Source organism: Euleptes europaea, chromosome 18 (assembly GCF_029931775.1).
Source record: "Euleptes europaea isolate rEulEur1 chromosome 18, rEulEur1.hap1, whole genome shotgun sequence".
Taxonomy (NCBI): domain Eukaryota; kingdom Metazoa; phylum Chordata; class Lepidosauria; order Squamata; family Sphaerodactylidae; genus Euleptes; species Euleptes europaea.
In genome coordinates this window covers 34,636,780-34,658,224 of record NC_079329.1, presented here as the reverse complement: position 1 = coordinate 34,658,224, position 21,445 = coordinate 34,636,780, and the positions used below count along the sequence as shown (strand labels likewise).

The following is a 21,445-nucleotide window of genomic DNA, read 5'->3' as shown; positions in this document are numbered from 1 at the left end:
AGTGGCTCTCCGGGGTCTCAGGCAGAGGTCTATTCCCAGCACCTCCTTGCCTAGTCCCTTGAACTGGAGATGCCAGGGATTGAGCCTGGGGCCTTCTGCGTGCCAAGCAGAGGCTCTGCCACTGAGCCCCGGCCCCTCCCTGGGACAAGAGGAAGACCCCAGCAGAGACGGATTGACTCCGCAAAGGCAGCTGCGGCCCTCTGTTTGCGAGACCGGAGCCCAGCTGTTCAGGCTGGGACATTTGGGAGGCCATGAGAGGGTCGCCATAAGTCGGCAGCGACATATATATATATATATATATATATATATATATATATATATATATATATATATTTATTTATTTATTTATTTATTTATTTATTTATTTATTTATTTATTTATTTATTTTCACATTCAATTTCAATATTGTCATCTTCAGAGTTACATAAAATAAAACCATTTCAAACTAATCAGCCTAATCAATATTGACTTTTCTGATTTCCCCTCTCCCCTCCTCTATCAAATTAATATTTATATAATCCCCTCTGTATTTGTTTTCTAATTCATTACATCATTTCTATAAACTACATATAACCATCCTGTATACTTTAATTATTGAATACTTCACCCTTTCAACATTGATCAGTTGAATTAGATTAAATCATAGCCTTTAACTGGTTCTTGTAGGTTATCCGGGCTGGGTGACCGTGGTCTTGGCATTTTCTTTCCACGGGTCACACAGCCGGATAACCCACAAGAACCAATGCACTCTGACCGCGAAAGCCTTCGACAGTACAGCCTTTAACATTTCCCGTATTTAATCCGTTTCCACAACACGTGACCCCTGCCTCCCATCCTCTCACATATTCTTCATTGTCTTTTTGATTTACTAAAGCAGTGAAGTTTAGCCGTTTCTGCTAGGGCAAACATTTCATTGGTCCAGACATTCTTGCCTGGTAGAGTGGGCAGCGACCGGAGGGCCCTGAACCCCCCCTCCCCTCCCCTCCCGGCGGCTTGGCCGGGTCAGCGGCAGGCGGGTCTGGGGAGGGTCTCCGGGCGGGCGGGTTGCAGTCCGGCGCCTCCAGCCTCCTCCCCGCTCGCCGGCCGGCCGGCCGCTCTGCCCCGCGGCGGCGCAGACCCCAGACACCCACCCATCCACGCACCCACCCATCCATCCACGCACCCACCCACCCATCCACCCATCCTTCCACGCACCCACCCATCCACGCACCAACCCATCCACCCATCCACGCACCCACCCATCCATCCACCCATCCATCCATCCATCCATCCACCCATCCGCCCATTCACGCACCCACCCATCCATCCATCCACCCATCCATCCACGCATCCACGCATCCACCCATCCACGCACCCACCCATCCATCCATCCACCCATCCACGCACCCACCCATCCACCCATCCACGCACCCACCCATCCAGCATCCCTTTCTTCCCCGGGGAGCCGTCCGCCCGCAACGCCTCCGGGGCCGGAGCGGCCGCCTCCTCCTTGGCGGCGGCGGGCGGGGCGGTCTGGGCGGACCCCGGCCCGGTCCGCCCGCGCGCCTGGCCTGAGCGCAGCCGAGGGCCCGGCGGCCAGCTCCATGGTGCAGGACGGCGGCATGTCCCGCACGCCCTACAGCTCCAGCCAGGACATCCAGATGGAGGTCTTCGACCAGCCGGGCCTCCAGGTGAGGGGCCGGGGAGGAAAACGGGGGAGGGGGGGGGCTTTTCTCGGAAGGGGGCCGGGGGTCTTCTGGAGGCAGGAGCTGCCCCACCGGGGGGGGAGGGGGGGCGGCGGATTGCTGCCTGCCGCTGGAGGGATTGGGCTGGCCAGACACGAACGCCTTTTCTCCTTTCGGCGTGCGTTTTGCCTGGGATCCTAAGCAGCCGGAACCCAGGAAGCTGCCTTCTACTGAGGCAGACCCTCGGTCCATCCATCCAAGGCAGTCTTGCCTACTCAGACCGGCAGCGGCGCTCCAGGGTCCCAGGCTGAGGTCTTTCGCATCCACTACCTGCCTAGTCCCTTTCGCCGGGGGATTGAACCTGGGGCCTTCTGCATGTCGAGCAGAGGCTCTACCACTGAGCCACGGCCCCTCCCCAGATGTAGTAAAGCCCCTGGCAAGGGGTGGTGGGGTGGTGGGGAAAGCTTTGCCTGCTTGTGGCTGACAAGAGCCTTTGGAGGGTCTCCTCTGCCCCCCACCCTGCACTGTGTGAGGAGAAGAGAACTTGCAGAGACCCTCTTTCTCCTTTCCCTTGGGATCACTGAAGGCCCCCCCCCCGCATCACACCCCCCCACCGTGTCATCCGATTGATTCCCAGACACCAGAAGCTCTTTCCCAATCTGTGCCTTCTCATGCAGTTGAGTGAACGGGGTGGATGCCTCCATCCAGAGACACAAAGGCAGTGCCGGACCCGAGGGGCTTTTAGTGGGGGCTGCCACCTGTCTGGAGAAAGAGCAGGGGGTCGCGCTGGGTAGGCTGGGCGATCTCGTCACCCTTGAGCTTGGTTTCTGGGGTAGAAAAGTAGGCCGCTGGGATACTACTCGCTTGCACAATCGCCTCCTGTGACTCAGTTTCCCATGACCTGGAAAGCAGGTCCTCCTCTAACGCTTCTGTGGAGGCTCCGGGGGTAGTTGAAGCTGTCTCTTAGCTCTTGAGGAGTGACAACTCAGAAGATCACCCAGAGCTTCTACTTCTCTAGTTACTGTAACCGACAGAATATCAGTGAGTCCACCACTAAAACTCGTAAGAGTGTGAGATGGGGGGGCCTGACCCGGGTGGCCCAGGCTAGCCTGATCTCGTCAGATCTCGGACGCTAAGCAGGGCCGGTCCTGGATGGGAGACCCCAAGGAATACCTTGGGGGCAGGCCACGGCAAACCACCTCTGCACGTCTCTTGCCTTGAAAACTCTACTGGGTTGCCATAAGTCGGCTGTGACTTGATGGCACTTTACACATGAGATGGGAGGGATATGTAGAAAGGTCCTTTTTAATTTTATTTGGATAGTTAGATGGAAGGTTCTTGGCAAGGACAGGCTGATTTTAGTCTTGTGGAGTCCTGTTTTTTTCCATTTTTACCAGAATCCATGAGGTCCATCATTGTGTTCTACATTTGCAAAACAAGAATAAGAACTCAGGATCACGCAACAGTTAAATCACAACTGATCAGTGTTAAATGATCTTGAATCCAAACTCTTGCCTGAGAAGAGATTAGATCTGGTCAAAGTCCATCTAGTCTAGCTTCCTTTGCAAGAATCTCAGAAGTTGGCATGCACTGGTCCATCCACTGAAGGTTGGCCAAGGGACCACTAGGGAGCATGATCTAATGCCCTCTCCTGTTATAGAGAGTGGGTGATTGGCCTTGGGAAACCACGGATGCGGTCCTAAGGACAATTCCCTGGGAGTAAGCCCAGCTGACTAAAATGGGGGCTTACTTCTCAGTAGGCCTGCCTACGCTCTGTGGGAGGTTGTGAAGCCCCATGTACCTGCAGAGTTTTGTGACACCCTCAGATGGATTTGTGTTGAGACGGGAGAGAGCACGCTGGTGAGGATCCTGGTCTAATTTATTCAGTTTATTTTAGGAAGCGTGAGACATGCTGGGTGCGGGTGGGTCTCACAAGCAGATGGAGACAGCAGATTGGCGACAGATCAAAAGGACCCACGGGCCTGATCCAGGGGATGGAAATACAAAGTGTTGAGCCAGTGTGGTGTAGTGGTTAAGAGTGGTGGACTCTGACCTGGAGAACGGGGTTTGATTCCCCACTCCTCCACATGAGCGGCGGAGGCTAATCTGGTGAACTGGATTTGTTTCCCCACTCCTACTCACGAAGCCAGCTGGGTGACCTTGGGCTAGTCACAGTTCTCTTAGAGCTCTCTCAGCCCCACCTACCTCACAGGGTGCCTGTTGGGGGGAGGGGAAGGGATGGTTGAGTGTAAGCCTGTTTAATTCTTCCTTAAGTGGTAGAGTAAGTCAGCATATAAAAACCAGTTCTTCTTCTCAGCTCCAAAGGGTGTGGGTGATAACAGGATAGGTAGATATACCAGAGAGGATTGGGGATATTGGGCTACCTTGGCCTGCCAGTCAGATATAAGGCTCAGTGGTAGAGCATCTGCTTGGCATGCAGAAGGTCCCAGGTTCAATCCCAGCATCTCCAGTTAAAGGGACTAGGCAAATAGGTGATGTGAAAGACCCCTGCCTGAGACCCTGGAGAGCCGCTGCCGGCTTGAGTAGCCAATACTGACTTTGATGGACCAAGGGTCTGATTCCGTATAAGGCAGCTTCATGTGGTATAAGGATCGGAAGCCTATTTATCAGCGACTTTGAGGAGGATCTTGGAGGAAAGAAATACTAGGTTAGGTGGTAGATAAAGAGAGTTACTGAATTCAGTTATTGATTTTATTTTAGATTTAATATCCTGCCGCCCCCCACTACACCAGGGCTCGGGGTGGGTAACAACACATCCAATATACATGTAAAATCAAGAAAAGTTAAAACAGATTGTGTGTAAAGAGCCGTCAAGTCGCAGCCGACTTATGGCGACCCCTTATGGGGTTTTCAAGGCAAGAGACTAACAGAGGTGGTTTGCCAGTGCCTTCCTCTGCACAGCAACCCTAGTATTCCTTGGTGGTCTCCCATCCAAATACTAACCAGGGCTGACCCTGGTTAGCTTCTGAGATCTGATGATATCAGGCTAGCCTGGGCCATCCAGATCAGGGCTAAAACAGATTAAACTCCATGAAATAATAAATAACAATAACAACAGGGCCGTTAAATTCCCACCAGAGTTCACTTCTGAGACTAACAGACCATCCGCAAAGTAAGTGGGGAGGGGGACCGTGGGGAGCATATAGAAGGGGGGGCTCTGCCAAGTGACTGATGAAGGTAATAGAGCAGCCGAAAGCCCTCAACCATGTGGTTGGAAGCATCAGTGGTTGGAAGCACCAGGCTAGGTGAGTCACATATGAGAAGAGAAACTAGTCTAGTCACCCCATCAGGTGTGTGCTTGTCCTCACTGATTTCACCAAGTGATGGAATACAGGACCCCACACTCACTTGAACACATGAAGCTGCCTTCTACTGAATCAGACCCTTGGTCCATCAAAGTCAGTATTGTCTGCTCAGACCGGCAGCGGCTCTCCAGGGTCTCAGGCTGAGGTCTTTCGCATCACCTACTTGCCTAGTCCCTTTAACTGGAGATGCCGGGGATTGAACCTGGGACCTTCTGCATGCCAAGCAGATGCTCTACCATGAGCTGTCGAGAGCCAAAGCCCAAAGCCCCCCTTGTCAGATCTAATAAAGGAACTTCTGACTCTCGAAAGCTCAACCCCTGATCCTGTCTAGCTCTGTGCAACAGGGCCAACCCCCCCCCCACACACACACATACTCCGCCTCGACAGACCAGATGAAGAACAATGCTAAATGAACGCAGGGGGAGAGATGGCTACGAGCAAAGCCGTTCCTTCGGGTGCTTCCCTTTGTCCTGGCTCTTCACGGTCCCCCAGGTGGTGGATCCCGACCGTTTGTCGCAGCCAGGAATGACGCACGTGCCTTAATTAGAACAAGGGGGAGGAAAAGCCTAAAAATACCAGCCCCAATGCTGCCTCCTTGCCTTGCCCTGCCAGGCCTCAGAACTACGCAAACCATGTCTGCGGGGGCCCCAGGAGCAACTGGATTCCACGCCAGCTGTCTCTCTCCCTCTCCCCATGCTTGGGAAGCGTCTAGCTCATTCTAGGCCCACGGTGTCTCCACACACCCTCAGCAGTGTCTGGATTTTTCTGTGCTTCTCCAAGAAAAAAAAAAAGTCATCCCTGGGTTGTGGGTTGGGGGGGTGATTCATAGATGAGCAGGTGAAAAAATCCGATCTCTTTCCACTCTCTGCAGAGTAACCTGGTGATACGTGCTTTCTCGGTAGAAAGGGACAGATGGGCTGTGACCAGCAGGAGTGCTGAACGATGCAGGGAAGGAAGGAGCATTGAGAAAATAATTGGGGGGTGCCCTCTTCTGCCTTTCTTGTTTTGGGCTCTGTGTTACCTTTCCATCCCAGCTCCTTTGCAAAGTTCCTCTTCCTGCCTTCCTCCTCTGAAAACTTCATCAGGTTCCCTCCTCCCCTTTCCTGCCTAGCAGCCGGACAAAAACATCCCACCTGCTATAACAAAGTTTATTTGCTATAGCAGCTGTATTTACAACAGCCCTGCAGGCTATACAACAGTTTGTCCCCTTTCTCATTTTACAGATTGGAAAGCCAAGACTTGGAAACAGGGGGCTTCCCTAAGGCAACCTAGCGAGGTCCCGGTTGACCTGAGATATAGACTGGGTCAATGCCGGATCAAAGCTCATGTTCATAACCCTTGAGCTAAATCAGCTCTGTAAGAAGGATGGGTGAAGTCCCAGGCTGTCAAGTATTTCTTCACACAACACATAGTTAAATTGTGGAACTCCTTGCCCCAGGATGTGGTGATGGCTGTCAACTTGGAAGGTTTTAAGAGGGGAGTGGACATGTTCATGGAGGAGAGGGCTATCGGTGGCTACTAGTCAAAATAGATACTAGTCATGATGCGTACCTATTCTCTCCAGGATCATATGAGCATGCCTATTATCTTAGGTGCTGCAGAAGACAGGCAGGACAATGCTGCTGCAGTCGTCTTGTTTGTGGGCTTCCTAGAGGCACCTGGTTGGCCACTGTGTGAACAGACTGCTGGACTTGATCTGGCATCTTTGGTCTGATCCAGCATGGCTTTTCTTATGTTCTTATGTCACAGTCATGCCTTCTGGGATGAGGTGCTTTGGGGTGGGAAGAAGCAGGAATGAAAACTACAGGGCCACTGTTAGCCACTTTAGTCCTAGCCTCTGTGGTAGAACTATAAGTTGTGATAGGAGCTCTGGGTATGTGATTTGTCCCTAAAACACATGGGGGGGGCAGTCTGGATGGAGTCCAGGCTAGGGATGCCAGCTTCCAGGTGGGACCTGGGGACCCCCCCAGAATTGCAGCTCATCTCCAGACTACAGAGATCAGTTTCCCTGGAGAAAATGGATGCTTTGGAGGGTGGACTCTGGCATTGTATCCTTTTGAGGTCTCTGTCGTCCTTTGGCTCCATCCCCAAATCTCCAGGAGTTTCCCAACCTGGGTTTTTCAATCCTACCCCTCCATACTCTGCTCGTGGCCTGGGGAGACTTGGCAACCCTACCCCTATAGCCATTTTTAAAAATACTGATACACAGTGTGCATCAAAACAAGTTGCGGAACATATCAAATGCCAGAAAAGTTTCTAAATCTGAGTTTGAAGCCCAAGCCAAATGGCCCCCTTGAACCAGAAAAAAGACAAGTCCCTGTATTGTGCTTACTAGGGTGGATAAAACCCATCTTAAGGCCCAATATACATACCTGACTTTTTCCCCTTCCTGGGGCTCTGATCAACCCAGCCACAACCCATATTGGGCCTTCCTACAACTCTACTTTAGAGCTGAGCTCCAGTTCCGGTCCCACCCCATGCATCGTTTGGCCAGAGAAACCACACACCTAAATTGGTCCCCACTCCACCCTGCCGTGTCTCAAATAAAAACATTCTTTTCCAGCTCTTTAAAGTATATAATTGCATATATGCCAATTAAAGTATTTAATTGGCATATATGCAATTAATACAGGAGCTAAAAACAAGGAGAATAAAAGCTAGGACCAGATAACACCATGTGACACAATGCTGGGAGGCAGGAGACTTTGTGTAGCCTCACGTACTCACCTAGAAACATGGAGCTGGAAGGGACCTCAAGGGTCATCTAGTCCAACCCCCTGTTAAATGCCGAAAATTCACAACTACCTTCCCACTCCGTCATGACCCCTGCTCTGTACCCACAGGAAGCCAGGAGGAAAATTCTTCCTGACCCCAAAGTGGCAATCGGCATTACCCTGGGCATGTAAAAGAGGCCCGCGAGAGCCAAGCACTGGCTCACCCCTTCCTGCCCTCCCTCTCATGATCTGCCTACGTTCACAGAATCAGCCTTGCTGTCAGATGGCCATCTAGCCTCTGCTTAAAAACCTCCAAAGAAGGAAAGCCCTCCACTTCCCGAGGAAACCTGTTCCACTGAGGAACCGCCCCGTCAGGAAGTTCTTCCGAACATTTAACCAAAACCCCTTTTTATATAATTTCAACCTGTTGGTTCTAGTCTGTCCTTCTGGGGAAAGGAAGGATCCATGCGGGATCTCTGTGGCCTGCAACTGAGAGATATTGGGGTGTGATTGGGATGGGGGAGCATGGGGTGCACTTAATGTGCATGACTTTGACATTGTTATGGTTTGTATGCAGGAAGAGATGTGGTTGTATCATGACAGAACTGTTGTGCATATTTGTCAGTGCATGTGCACACATACATGTACACCACCGCAGGAATAGTTGTTGCACATATCTCTCTGTCCACTTTAAGCAGAAGCACCTCAATGTGTATGTTGAACTTAAATTGAGGGCCTGGAAATCTGTATTTTTTTAATTGCTATTTTATTTGCTCAAGGGTTTATTCCTTTTAAATAAAGATTTTGCATTAGAGGCCCCTCAAATAAATGAGCAATAAATACAAAATCCAGCAAAAAGTGGACAAATTCTATAACGATAGCCATTCATGTAACTACAAACTGTCTGCAACAATATCAAAACTTTCCAATTAAAGTAGCGAACAACAGCTGAGTTCAAAATGCCTACTATTAAAACCTCTGAGCCCTGCCAAGTACATGTTTGAAGGAAAAACATTGCAAATTCTATGAAAGCCCAGTGAAGAGATTGTCTTCCTTGCCACTATGGTAGGGGGATCGACAGGGCAGGGGCACCCATCCAAAGCTCTCGATTTCTTGGCATCCCAGTTTTAACTTGTGAGTAAGAGGTAGGGATACCAGCCTCCAGGTGGGACCTGGGGATCCCCCAGACTACAGAGATCAGTTCCCCTGGAGAAGATGGATGCTTTGGAGGGTGGACCGTATGGCACTGTTCCCCACTGAGGTCCCTGTCCTCCTCAGGCTCCACTCCCAAATTTCCAGGTGTTTCCTTACCTGGAGCTGGTACCCCCCCCCCCATCCCCTGCCAGTGGCCAAGGAGGACCTGGCAACCCTAGTAAGAGGGGACTGGCCATCAGCAGTTCCTGATGATTAGATCTCAGGCCTGGTTCATCCATGCAGAGGAATGATAGGGCAAAGAGGAAGGGGGTAACAGAGAATGGGATGTGTGACTTCAGGTTATGGGTGGAAGTTCACATTTTGGAATGGTCTCCCATGTTTAAAAAAAGTTCCTTGCAGACAGAAAACTAGCACAGCAAGTACGGAAATGGGATGGAACATTTCTCCTGCGGGGCTACTTTTCTGTTTGCAGGGAGCTGTTTAAAGTGAAGGAGCAGGCCAAGCTGGAATCCCGTACCTGCAGTCTGAGGTGATTCAGTCCATTCTTCCACCTGAGCTTTGTACTACCCTGGACTCACCTCTTTCTCCTGTGTGTGTGAACCCGGTCTCAGTAGGCAGGCGGGCTCCTTGGACATTGGCAATCCTTCAGGACTCAAACAAGTTCTCAGGACTCACACAAGTTCTCCTCATTCAGATTTGCTTGCAAGAATTTGAATCCTTATTCTAGTGTGACTCCACTAGGGTTCCCAGCTTTGGGATGGGACATTCCTGCAGATTTTTTTTGTGGGGGGAGGGTGCCTGGGGAGGGCAGGATTTGGGGGAGGGACCTCAGCAGGGCATAATGCCATATAGTCTACCCTCCAAAGCAGCCATTTCCTCCAGGGGAAGTGATCTTGGGTCATCTGGATATCAATTGTAACTGCAGGAGATTTCTAGGTGCCACCTGGAGATTGGCAATCCCAAAGTCTACCCTCCAGAGTCCTCATGATGAATGCTGATTTGGAGCTATTGGAAATGTGTTGCATTTGAAAACTGGATCCTGACCTCAATTGCCATTGCCTTACCGTTTATTAGCAAGTTTCCTTTTCCTTTCCTTTTATCCCTTAGAAGCTCCTTGATCAATTGATCTTGAGCAGCATATATCTAGTGTTGGAGGGATATAAGGACTGAAACAAATCTTGCCACTGACAATGTAGCCTTGGGGTCCCTGTCGCTTAGTAATTAGCAAGTTTTAGAGATTTGCTCTGAAAATTACCTCTCAAAGTGGAATTTCAGAAGCAAAATTGGAAAACATTTAAAACTCAGGGATGATCTAGAAGCCTCCTGCCAAAGAATCGTGCAGCCAATTCAGTAATCCCAGGAGATCTCCAGCCACCACCTGGAGAACAGCAACCCTTAGTAATCTCTAAAGCTTCTCTTGAGTTTTCCCTCATGCAGGCATTTCAAGGGCCTTTTATTCATGGGTTGTTCCTGTCATGGTCACCCCCTGACTACTTTGAGGCTTTGTTTTAATTATGCATGTATTTTCCGACCTTCAGAAGTCGTCTTGCTCACCCCTCGGGTTTCCCCCGTGTTTTCAGGATGCTGTTTTACCCCGAGTTTAAAGTCTGCCTCGATCCCAAATCGAAAGCCAGTCCTGTGCGTACTTGTCACTTCGGGTTTTTCTCCCCATGCCCATTTTTCCTCCCACTTGTCTGTCCCCCTCATCCAGCCCCTCCCCTGGAAGCCATTATTGAGTGCACTAGCTAGAGAAACCATGAGGCTGCTTATTTGGTCAGTTTCACAGTGAGTGTGGGTCAGTTTCAGATCGAACAGTTCAGGGAAGGCTGAAATAATCACTAACAACCTAGGCGGATGCTTTTGGTAAGTTTCACAGCAAGTGTGGGTCAGTTTCAGTTCTTGGCAGAATGGAACAGAGCAGGGCTGATTTGCCACCCTCCCTTTATAAGCGTCCTCTTATAGGCATGAAAGTATGTTGTTGGTTTTTTTGTTAGCGAGTGCAAGACTACCGATGGAATGATAAATGTCATGATTGACTGTGTGAGTGTTTTTATGTTCTTATGACCCCTGCATTGAGTTATGCAGAAACACCTTGGGGGAGGAAGGGTTTTCCGGACCCTTCTCTGCTTTGGCTTTAAAATGCTCACTTGGTTCAGATGAAATGAAAGAATCCCACTGCAGGGCTGGCAGGGGCTGGTGACGTATTTTTAAAAAAAACACACCACACCCAATTACAAGGCAGCGTTTTCGGGGGGGAGGGACTTACATGGTTCAGAGGTGTTTTAATTCTTTCTAAGCCATTTGTGGGGACTGTTCTCAGGAGAAAAGCAGGTTTAAAGTATTTAAAATAAATAGAAAGGTCACTGGTTTGACAGGAGATACTGTCATTGTTTAAGAGCAGGTCCTCAGAACGCCTCTCTAGAACCCGTGACTCATCAGATTTCTCAACTCCAGCTAGTTACACTGGCTGCTTTTCTTTTGAAAGCAAGTTTCTAGCCCTCTTTAAAATGTAGTAGTAAGCGATTAGACACAAGGAACAAAGATTTTTGGAAGCTTAATTCATTTGTAAGCGTAATTCGTTTAACCATGAAGGTACATAGTTGTTCTGGCAAGGACGGCAGTAGGTTGGATTTATTTTTGCATCCGCTGATTGGGATAACGGGGTATTTTCCTGAACTGAAATTTCCAGCAATTTCACATGATTCCAACTAATTTCATTAGTTCAGTCAAGATTTTTCATTGACCCCCCTTCTTAGATGTGAAGGTATTAGTTTTACAGTAAGCATGCCTAACAGAAGCTGATGTGGATGCTGTGCCAAAATAGCACATGAAAATGAGACACAGACAGCAGTCACTGCATGACACAGTACATCAGTGTGCCACCCCCAACTGGGGATGCCAACCTCTAGATGGGGCCTGGAGATCTCCTGCTATTACTATTGATCTCCAGGCACTAGAGATCAGTTTTCCTGGAGAAAATGGCTTCTTTGGAGGGTGGACTCTATAACATTATACCATGCTGAGGTCCCTCCCCAAACCCTGCCCTCCCCAGGCTCCACCCCCAAAATCTTCAGGTATTTCCCACTCAGACCAGGCAACCCTATCATGATTGAAATGTGTTATAATCCTGAACTGGAGTCAGAATCATAGAATCATAGAGTTGGAAGAGACCACCAGGGCCATCTAGTTCAGCCCTCTGCAAAATGCAGGAAATTCATAACTACCTCCCCACCCCCACTCCCAGTGACCCCAACTCCATGCCCAGAAGATGGCCAAGTTGCCCTCCCTCTCATGATCTGCCTAAGGTCATAGAATCAGCATTGCTGACAGATGGCCATCTAACCTTTTCTTAAAAACCTCCAGGGAAGGAGAGCTTACCACCTCCCGAGGAAGCCTGTTCCATTGAGGAACCGCTCTCACTGTTAGAAAATTCTTCCTAATGTCTAGACAGAGTCCTCCTTTCCCTTCTTTAAGGTATTTGCCAGGTCGGGTGTTAGCTGCCATCCCTTCCAGCATCCAGGTTGCATCTATTTGGGATGACCCCTGCTCTTTTTCTGCTCCTTCCCCCAAGTTCAACCCCCAACGTACTTCATGAAGCATCCCAGATCTCTCCTTTAGATACCAGCTGGCTCCTGCTCAGTGTATTAATACTATAGAAGTAAACAAGCAAAGGTGAGCTTTAACCCTTGCTAGAGGTTCCGTACTTCCCTCAGCAGGTTTGGAGGGAAATTTTAGAAAACTCCCAAGAGTTCAGTGAGAGTGTCCTTGTGGGGCCAGAGAAATTGAAGACTCTAGCCACGTTATTCTTAGGTGTAATTATTATAAGGACATTAGACAGAAGTTGATTCATCCACTGGTGAACCTAAGGGAGTTTGTTTCAGAAGAAGAGGAAAGGAAATTTCTGCTGTGGAAAGGGGACACCTTTGGTTTTTCCCAAGTCGCTAAATTTTGCTCAGTGGCTATTAAGGTCCGTTTGAGAGAGACCACTAACGGTAATGCCAACGTTGGCCACGATTAACTCTTAGGTAAATTTTTGCACATTTTTATTGCAACTATTTTATCCTTTTTAATATGTTTCTGTGAAGCTGTGGGGATACTTTTAGATTTGAGACCTACCCTTTTAAAATCCTTTCTAAGATTGCAATTGCTTACTATGTTCTGGCAAAAGCTGTAAATAAATAAATCTATCAATCTATCAATCTATCAATCTATCTATCTATCTATCTATCGAGAGAGAGAGAGAGAGAGAGAGAGATCTCCTTTATGAGGCTGGCTCCTGGCATCCGTAGCTCTGCTACTAACGCTGTGTTTCAGTTGTGGACTCCTTGCAGTCCTAAACAGGCAATCCTGAACAGTGAAAGGGTGCTGGCTTATAGGAGTGATTATGCTCATCCCCCTTACCTACGATAAGTGTAGAAATGGAGGTTGTCTTGCGCCTTTTCCCTCTGCCTGTGGGGTTCCTTCTTTTGTCCCTTTCCCATGCAGCTTTGGAGGATTTTGGAATATCTGCGTTCCAGTTCTGTGTGGTGCATCTTGGGAATCTGCGTTTCAAGATAATTACCTTTGGCTGTCCTCCCTCCCCCCACCCCCGGTAATTGATTTCTGGCCTGTCATGATGTCAACCCGTTAAGAGTACCAAAGCCCCCCAAGCAGCAGATTGATATCTGTGGCTTCGGTCAGATGACTGCACAGCAGCGTCAAGCACCGGCGTCTGCGCTGTGGAGGAAAGGGAGACCCGATTGGGTAAAAATAGGTTTTTTAAAGAGGGTTAAGGGGAGGCATGATAGAGGTCGATAAAATTATGCACGATGTGGAGAGAAGTGGACAGGGAGAAGCTTTTTTCCCTCTCTCATAATACCAGAACGCAGGGTCATCTGCTGGAGAGTGAGAGATTCAAAACAGATAAAAGGAAGTATTTCTTCACACAACGCATAGTTAAATTGTGGAACTCCCTGCCCCAGGATGTGGTGATGCCTGCCAACTTGGAAAGCTTTAAGAGGGGAGTGGATGTGTTCATGGAGGATAGGGCTATCCATGGCTAGTCAAAATGGATACTAATCATGATGCATACCTATTCGTACCAGGATCAGAGGAGCATGCCTAATATATTAGGTGCCGTGGAACACAGGCAGGATAATGCTGCTGCAGTTGTCTTGTTTGTGGGCTTCCTGGTGGCACCTGGTTGGCCACTGTGTGAACAGACTGCTGGACTTCATGGGCCTTGGTCTGATCCAGAGTGGCTTTTCTTATGTCCTTATGAGACATATAAACAGCCGATGATCTGGAAAAGCTTTGCCTAGCTCCTCTTCAAGTTGTTTTATCAACAGCACAAACCTGCTACCCCAGGGGGAATGGAGCTGTATCTCTATGCTGCCTGGTAGAACTTTCCTGACCATAGGTGTTAATGGTGATGGGGATGTATACATGTATACATATGGGAAATTATGGAGAACTAAATCCTCATATGTGCACATGATATACATGTACACAAAGCCTGGAGACCAATGCCCAATGAGACTCTGGGGAATGTTCAGTCTGGAGAAGAGGAGGTTAAGAGGGAACATGATTGCTCTCTTTAAGTAATTGAATGGCTGTCGCTTAGAGGAGGGCAGGGAGTTCTTCCTGTTGGCAGCAGAGGATAGGACCTGCAATAGTGGGTTTAAATTACGGGCAGAATGGTACTGGCTGGACATTAGGGGAAAAAACTTTTTACAGTAAGAGTAGTTCAGCAGTGGAATCGGCTGCGTAGGGATGTGGTGAGCTCCCCCTCATTGGCAGTCATCTAGCAGCGGTTGGACGAACACTTGTCAGGGTTGCTTTAAACCGATCCTGCTTTGAGCAGGGGGTTGGTTGGACTAGATGTCCTTTATGGCCCCTTCCAACTCTATGATTGTACATATGGTTGCATGGGGATGCATTTCAATATCTAAGAGAGCACAATATCCAAGAGGGCACAAGATTACAGTTGGTCACAGTTGATCACTGTGTTTATTCCTTGTGGGATAAATCCATTAATTCCAGGATTACTAGTTGACCCCCCTCCTGCTTATACCCTTTTCCTTTATCAGGCACTGATCTCTACCTTTCCTTTCATGCTGTCTGTTGCTGAAATTATAAATTCTCGTGAGTAGCTGGCCATGAAGTTTTGTGCAGCATTTGTCCTGTTTTTGGTTCTAAATGACTAGTAAATAGTGCAACCAGCCAGCTTTCTCACTCAGCCAGTTCCCCACCTTATTTCAGGCCCCCTCCCATTTGTCCCAAAAAGACAAATCAGTGGGTTCTAGATCGAATCAAGCCTGAACTCTCCTTAGAAGCTAAAATGACTTAAACTGGGGCTATCGTGCTTTGGTCACATTATGATAAGACCAGAATCATTGGAAAGGACAATAATGCTAGGAAAAGTGGAAGGCAGCAAGAAAAGAGGAAGACCCAACATGAGATGGATTGACTTCATAAAGGAAGCCCTCCATTTGCAAGACCTGAGCGAGGCTGTTACTGATAGGACATTGATTCATAGGGTCGCTATAAGTCGGAAGTGGTGGCACTTAATACCCCCCACACAAACATGGTTTCTGCCCATGCAGGTCCCATGACCTCCTTCCCAGGAGGTTTTTAAGAAGAGGCTAGATGACCATCTGTCAGCAATGCTGATTCTATGACCTTAGGCAGATCATGAGAAGGAGGGCACCTTGGCCATCTTCTGGTCATGGAGTAGGGGTCACTGGGGTGTGTGGGGGTGTGGGGGGGAGGTAATTTGGAATTTCCTGCATTGTGCAGGGAGGTGGACTAGATGACCCTGGTGGTCCCTTCCAACTCTATGATTCTATGGTAGTCAAGGAGACCCTGTCTTCCCTTTTTCACCAATGAAAAAGTTGGGTTGGGTGATGGATCCAACACCTTCACCCCCCACACACACACACCAGTATTTCCTTTTCTGTGGCAAAGGTCAAGATGGGATTTTTGTTCACTTTAGGTGTGACAGACAGCTGTCCTGAACATTTTATGTTCAGACCATAGCTAGAGCTCTTCAGTGAGCTGCACATGCCTGTTTCCATTGGATCTTGCTTTCCTCCCCCCTTTGTACCATTTCTGATTTTCTGCATCTTCTTTCACCTCCTAGGGAAAGTACGGCAAGCGAAAGAGCCGCTTCAAACGCTCCGACGGCAGCACCTCTTCTGACACCACCTCCAACAGTTTTGTCAGACAGGTAAGAGCTTGCTGAAGGGGAGGGGTGGGAATCGAGGTCGAAATAGGGCATGGGGAGGAACTGGGGCAGTTTGTGTGAGGAAGTTTGTTTCCATCCCATGTTGTTAATTGATTATTTGTTCAGGGTATGTGAGAAGTAAAATAAACCATGGACCTTCCTTTCATGCTTCCATAGGTCATTTATGCTTGGTAATTAGCAGCCCGTTCCAAGCTGAAGTGCCCTGCATATATTTTTTTCACGCTGAACCGTCATTCAGGAAATGACTGTGAAGCCGGCGCACACCTGCTTCGCATTTCTTAAGAGCCCCTTTAATGCGACCTTTTGTATTTGCTCCGCCCCTGCACAGAAGCATTTACTGAAGGAAGCATGACAAATCAGGGTTTAGCAATGCAAACGACCATTGCCAATGGCTGAGCAAACCAAGGAGAGAAGGAGCAGGCGAGCGGGGAGGTGGAATTTCTCCTTTTGCATCGGGACCATGAATAGGCATTTTAAAGGTCGCATTTAAAAAAACAGCTTTGAGCGAGCATCAAAATTGACCCTGCATAAATGGCCATAGTGATTTATCAGGATTTTTGGATTACCTCCTCCTAGTGGAGCACTGCAAGTTTGCTATTTCTTTACCAACTGTAGAAGTGCAAGGGACAAATTCCGGGGTCCCCACTGTGGTGCCCGTGGGTGCCATAGTGCCTGCTGAAACTTTTTCTAGTGCCTGTCAAGTGTTTTTAGTAAATGGGTGGGGCCAGGTGGGGCTCTTGCCCAACAGGGCTTCTGATCTGCCAATGGAGGTACTCCTTCGCTTTGTCTTTCACCTGTTGTCAGTGCCCATTAATTTTTATTTTATTTTTTGCAAAATAGCATTTGAAATAATTTCTTCTAATCACCTTCTACAGATTTTCTTGGTGCAGAATTAGGATTTCCCCCCTCTTTTGGCATACTAACCCCTTCTCATTTCCATCGTAATGCCTCACATCTCTTGCTGCCTGTTGCATTTCCACGTGCAGATAGCGGTCCCCCTTATCTTTTCCCCCTGTGCAGAACCAGCTAGAGGGGAAGACTGAAAACGGTCCCTGCGTTAGAGCCTAATCCAAACTTGCCCGCTGCAAGTCTACTCTTTCAAGGTGTTCTGGGTTCAAAACAAAAGCGTCACAGGCAGGCAGGTGGTTTCAGATGCTCAGAAATCTAAAGCTGCGGCATGGGGTTACCAACCTCCAGGTGGCACCTGAAGAGCTCCTGCTATTACAATCGATCTCCAGACGACCAAGATCAGTTCCCCTGGAGAAAATGGCTGTTTTGGAGGGTAGATTCTATGACCGTATACCCTGCTACCTTCTCCCCAACCCATTCAGGTTCCACCCCCAAAATCTCCAGGTACTTCCCAAAACAGAGCTAGCAAACCTATGGAGGACCCAGATGCTTTCAGAATACAGGAGCAACATTTTGATGATGGGTAGTTTGAATCCTGAATGGTGATTCGCACAGAGGTTTTGGGAAAGGAGCAATTATCCTACCCCCCCCTTTAGAGGGTGCAATATCTAGGGACCAGTAAAGGGGAAAAAATATGGATGTTGCACAATATGGACAGGAGGCTGGCACTGGTTTCAGAAGCCTTCCCATGCCCGTTTCCACCCCACACTTATGAACTGCATCAAAAGGGCAGCAGGTGTCTAGTTCAGGGCATTTCACTTCATCTTCCTATTCAGTTTCTGACTTGGCTGTGGAAACTTTACTGTGTGGCTTTTCACGACATGTATGCAATGGATATACCAGCTGGATGTTGACCCATCCTCTGTCTGGATCCCACCAGTGTGGTGTAGTGGTTAAGAGTGGAGGTTTGGAGTGGTGGACTCCTCACAAGAAGCCAGCTGGGTGACCTTGGGCTTTTCACACTCTCTCAGCCCCACCTACCTCACAGGGTGTCTGTTGTGGGGAGGGGAAGGGAAGGGGATTGTAAGCCGGTTTGAGTCTCCCTTAAGTGGTAGAGAAAGCCGGCATGTCAAAACCAACTCTCCTTTCTCTTCTCTCCCAGCTGATGCAGACACAGCAGTTTTCCAGGTGTTCTCAACCGGGTCATTTGTCATCTGGGCTAAAGAAATACAGGAATGACACACACACACCCCATGATAGTTTTAACATCGCCATCCGTTTCTTCCCTCCGCAAATTAAACACAAGCCGAACCGTCCCCCCACCCCACCACACAGGGAAGCAGCGAGGTTGCCATAGTGACTCGCCATCCATTTGGGTGTCTGGCCTGACTGTTCAATAAATGAAGCCACTAAATCTATGGAAAATACATTTGGTAAGTCAAGTGGGAGAAACGGGGCTGTGGTTCATCTCTTGGCACAGACGACTCCGCCGTCTTCTGCGTACTGAGCAGCCAGGTCTGGATGGGCAGATGGTGAGCCGGTTGGTGTGCTCCCACCTTTCCACCTGCTGGAATCACCAAGTCATGCTCTGGGGGGCGGCAGGCAGCCTCCTCCAGCTGTCTGGCCACCTGACCTGTATCACGGGAGCAGTTCATCGTTGTCCCTCCCTGTTCCTCAACCCTTGGCTTTACCGTTGCTTTTTAAAGTTAGAAAAGGACTGCTGTTTGTATTCTGCGACCCATGCATAGAGTCCAAATTCTGTATGAGGGGGGACCCAAATTTGTATGGCAAAATTATTCTACTCCATTGAGCAAACTTGGGAAATATATGTGTTTAGTTTCCAAAAGAAGAAGAAAGGTTGGTTTTGACATGCCGACTTTCTCTACCACTTAAGGAAGAATCAAACCGGCTTACAATCACCTTCCTTTCCCCTCCCCACAGCAGACACCCTGTGAGGTAGGTGGGGCTGAGAGCTCTAAGAGAGTTGTGACTAGCCCTAGGTCACCCAGCTGGCTTCACATGTGGGTGTGGGGAAACCAACTCGGTTCACCAGATTAGCCTCCGCCGCTCATGTGGAGGAGTGGGGAATCAACCCCGGTTCTCCAGATCAGAGTCCACTGCTCCAAACCACCGCTCTTAACCACTGCACCACTCAGACTGCTGAGATTTCATGATGCCTCCCCCATCTTTCCCCCCAGGTTGTCAGTTGTAAGGGACTAGAAACCTAACTTATTATTTAAACCTAACTTATCATTTAAAATTATTATTTAAAGAGGCGTAGACTCTTGCTGGTGAAAGCCGAGGCTGCAATTTATGCCAGTGTGGGGATTCTGCGGGATTGCTCTGAAGATGACGGTGCTCAGGATGGAAGCATACCTGTCCCAAGGCGAATACGGAAGCCAATTGGGCCCTGTGACCAAGGCTGCATTTCAAACATTTTTAAAAAGCCTCATAGATGGAAAACCAAATGTAAAATCAGCCCAGATGGCAATCCCAGAGGGGAACAATCTCATTAGAAGGCCCTGCTGCTTCAGGCTTTGCCATTGCTAAATCAGTCTGGTGTGATGCGGGACTGGAGCCCTCTGTGCTCCCACCCCAAGTCTTGTGGCCTCTTTCTCACCCCATCCTCTTTCTCATGTGTAAAGGCAACCGTTAGGGCAATGGAAGCCGAGGAGGAAGGAGTGGATCCGTGACCCGGACTGCCGTTGCCATAGTAATGACGTCGGAGGCAGTTGCTATGGAGGAGATTCCTGGAGCAGGCCTCCAGCAGAGCGCCAGAAGGCATTTGAAGAGCCAGCGGTGCCGTGCGCTCCCTGTTCCCAAGCGGAGGACGGTTCTAAGCCCCGCTCTGCAATCTAAAAGAAGAAGTAGGGACAAGAGGCGGCAAAGTTTTTTTAAAAAAACCTGCACAAGAAGGCAGTCTGGGAGGAGGATCTGAATAAGGGAAAGTGACCTGCTCGTGCTGACTCCAAGATGAATCGTAAACCCCAATTAGAGTCTGAGCCGCAAGTCACCTCTGCTCACAGTCACCCGGCTTCCTTCGGGAACTGTGTTTCTCAAGCTTGCCCAGCAGAGGGCAGCAGATGGTCTCTCGGTCTTCATTCATTTCTAACATTTCTGCTCAAGATCAATTGATCAAGGAGCTTCTAAGGGATAAAAGGAACATTTCTGTCCTGCCTTCCTGCATGCACAGTGTTAGGCAAAGAACACACAGATAGCCACACTGGCCCACGGCAAGATTCAAAAACAAAAATTAATAACTTTTCTGAAGACCCACTAAAATATAATCACACAGTGTGCGAACTTCAGAGTTCTCCAGAACTCGAAATCAGGCTGGATATTAAAAAGCAATAAAAAAGGGGTCCGATCTTGCAGTAGGTGCAGGGGGGCGTGACTGTTAGTTTCACTTAAGCGAAGGGGTATGGGATCACGAAGTGGCAACCCAGAGTCCAAAAAGTGACCGAATCCCCTCTCCTCATCTCCCTGCAATTTGAAGTCTTGATTGTGTACCGAGGAAAGGCAGAGGGGCCTAGGTTTGCCAAGCCCGCCCCCCCCCCACTGATGGGGGGTGGGGAGTAGGGTTGCCAGATCCAGGTTGGGAAACTCCTGGAGATTTGGGGGTGGGGCCTGGGGAGGACAGGGACCTCAGTGGGGTACAGAGCCCCAAAGCCTCCACTTTCTCCAGAGGAACTCATCTCTGTGGTCTGAAGATGAGCTGTAATTCCAGAGGATCCCCCGGCCCCATAGGGTTGCCAGGTGCCCCCTCTCCTCCGGCGGGAGGTTTTTGGGGCAGAGGTAAGGCAAAGATTGTGCGCGCGCGATTGCATCATTTCCAGTTTACACCCGGAAGTGCCGCATTGCAAGGGGCCTTTGCATTTGAGTGGTAAACGGCCCCTTGCGATGCGGCACTTCCAGGTGTAAACCGGAAGTGATGTGGCATGGTGGGCAGACGTGTATGCTCACATTGCCCGCTGACCTTCAGCCGGTTGTTGGGCAGCCAGGTGGATTGGCGGAGGTTTGCCCGCCGCTACCTGGCACTTGGCAACCCTACAGCCCCGCCTGGAGGCTGGCATCCCTATAGTTGCCACAGAAAGCCCCAAGTCGTCATCCTGTCTTCCTGAGTGACATCCAAAATGAAATCTGTCACGTGTCACAATTTCCTTGCCCCACAGAGCAAGGACATCACACCGGATACGTTGTATGGCTAGAGATCACCAAAGTGGTGAGGGAGATACGTAAGGGATGAGGTGGCTTTGTTCAGCTGCAGCCAGGCTCTGCCTAGCTCACCCCTTAAACACCCATTGTGCAGATACACATTAACTAGGTCCCCCCGGCCACTGGCGGTGGATGGGGGGAGGGGGAGGGGGTGGGTTGCCAGATCCAGGTTGGGAAACTCCCGGAGATTTGGGGATGGAGCCTGAGGAGGCAGGGACCTCAGTAGGGTACAGTGCCACAGAGTCACTGCTGAGAGCCAGCGTGGTGTAGTGGTTAAGAGCGGTGGTTTGGAGCGGT

General features: G+C 49.3%; 1 protein-coding gene across 4 annotated transcripts in view; it reads left to right on the top strand.

Moving 5' to 3' along the window:
* The first annotated feature begins 1,578 nt into the window (after nucleotides 1-1,578).
* Nucleotides 1,579-21,445, top strand: part of CACNB1 (calcium voltage-gated channel auxiliary subunit beta 1) — a 74,825-nt gene continuing 54,958 nt past the window's right edge. For all 4 annotated transcript variants that reach the window (XM_056864743.1, XM_056864746.1, XM_056864745.1 and 1 more), the window contains exons 1-2: nucleotides 1,579-1,670; nucleotides 15,980-16,066. In XM_056864743.1, the coding sequence (XP_056720721.1) occupies nucleotides 1,584-1,670; nucleotides 15,980-16,066 (174 nt within the window). In that variant the 5' untranslated portion in view covers nucleotides 1,579-1,583. The remainder of the gene's footprint in view (nucleotides 1,671-15,979; nucleotides 16,067-21,445) is intronic.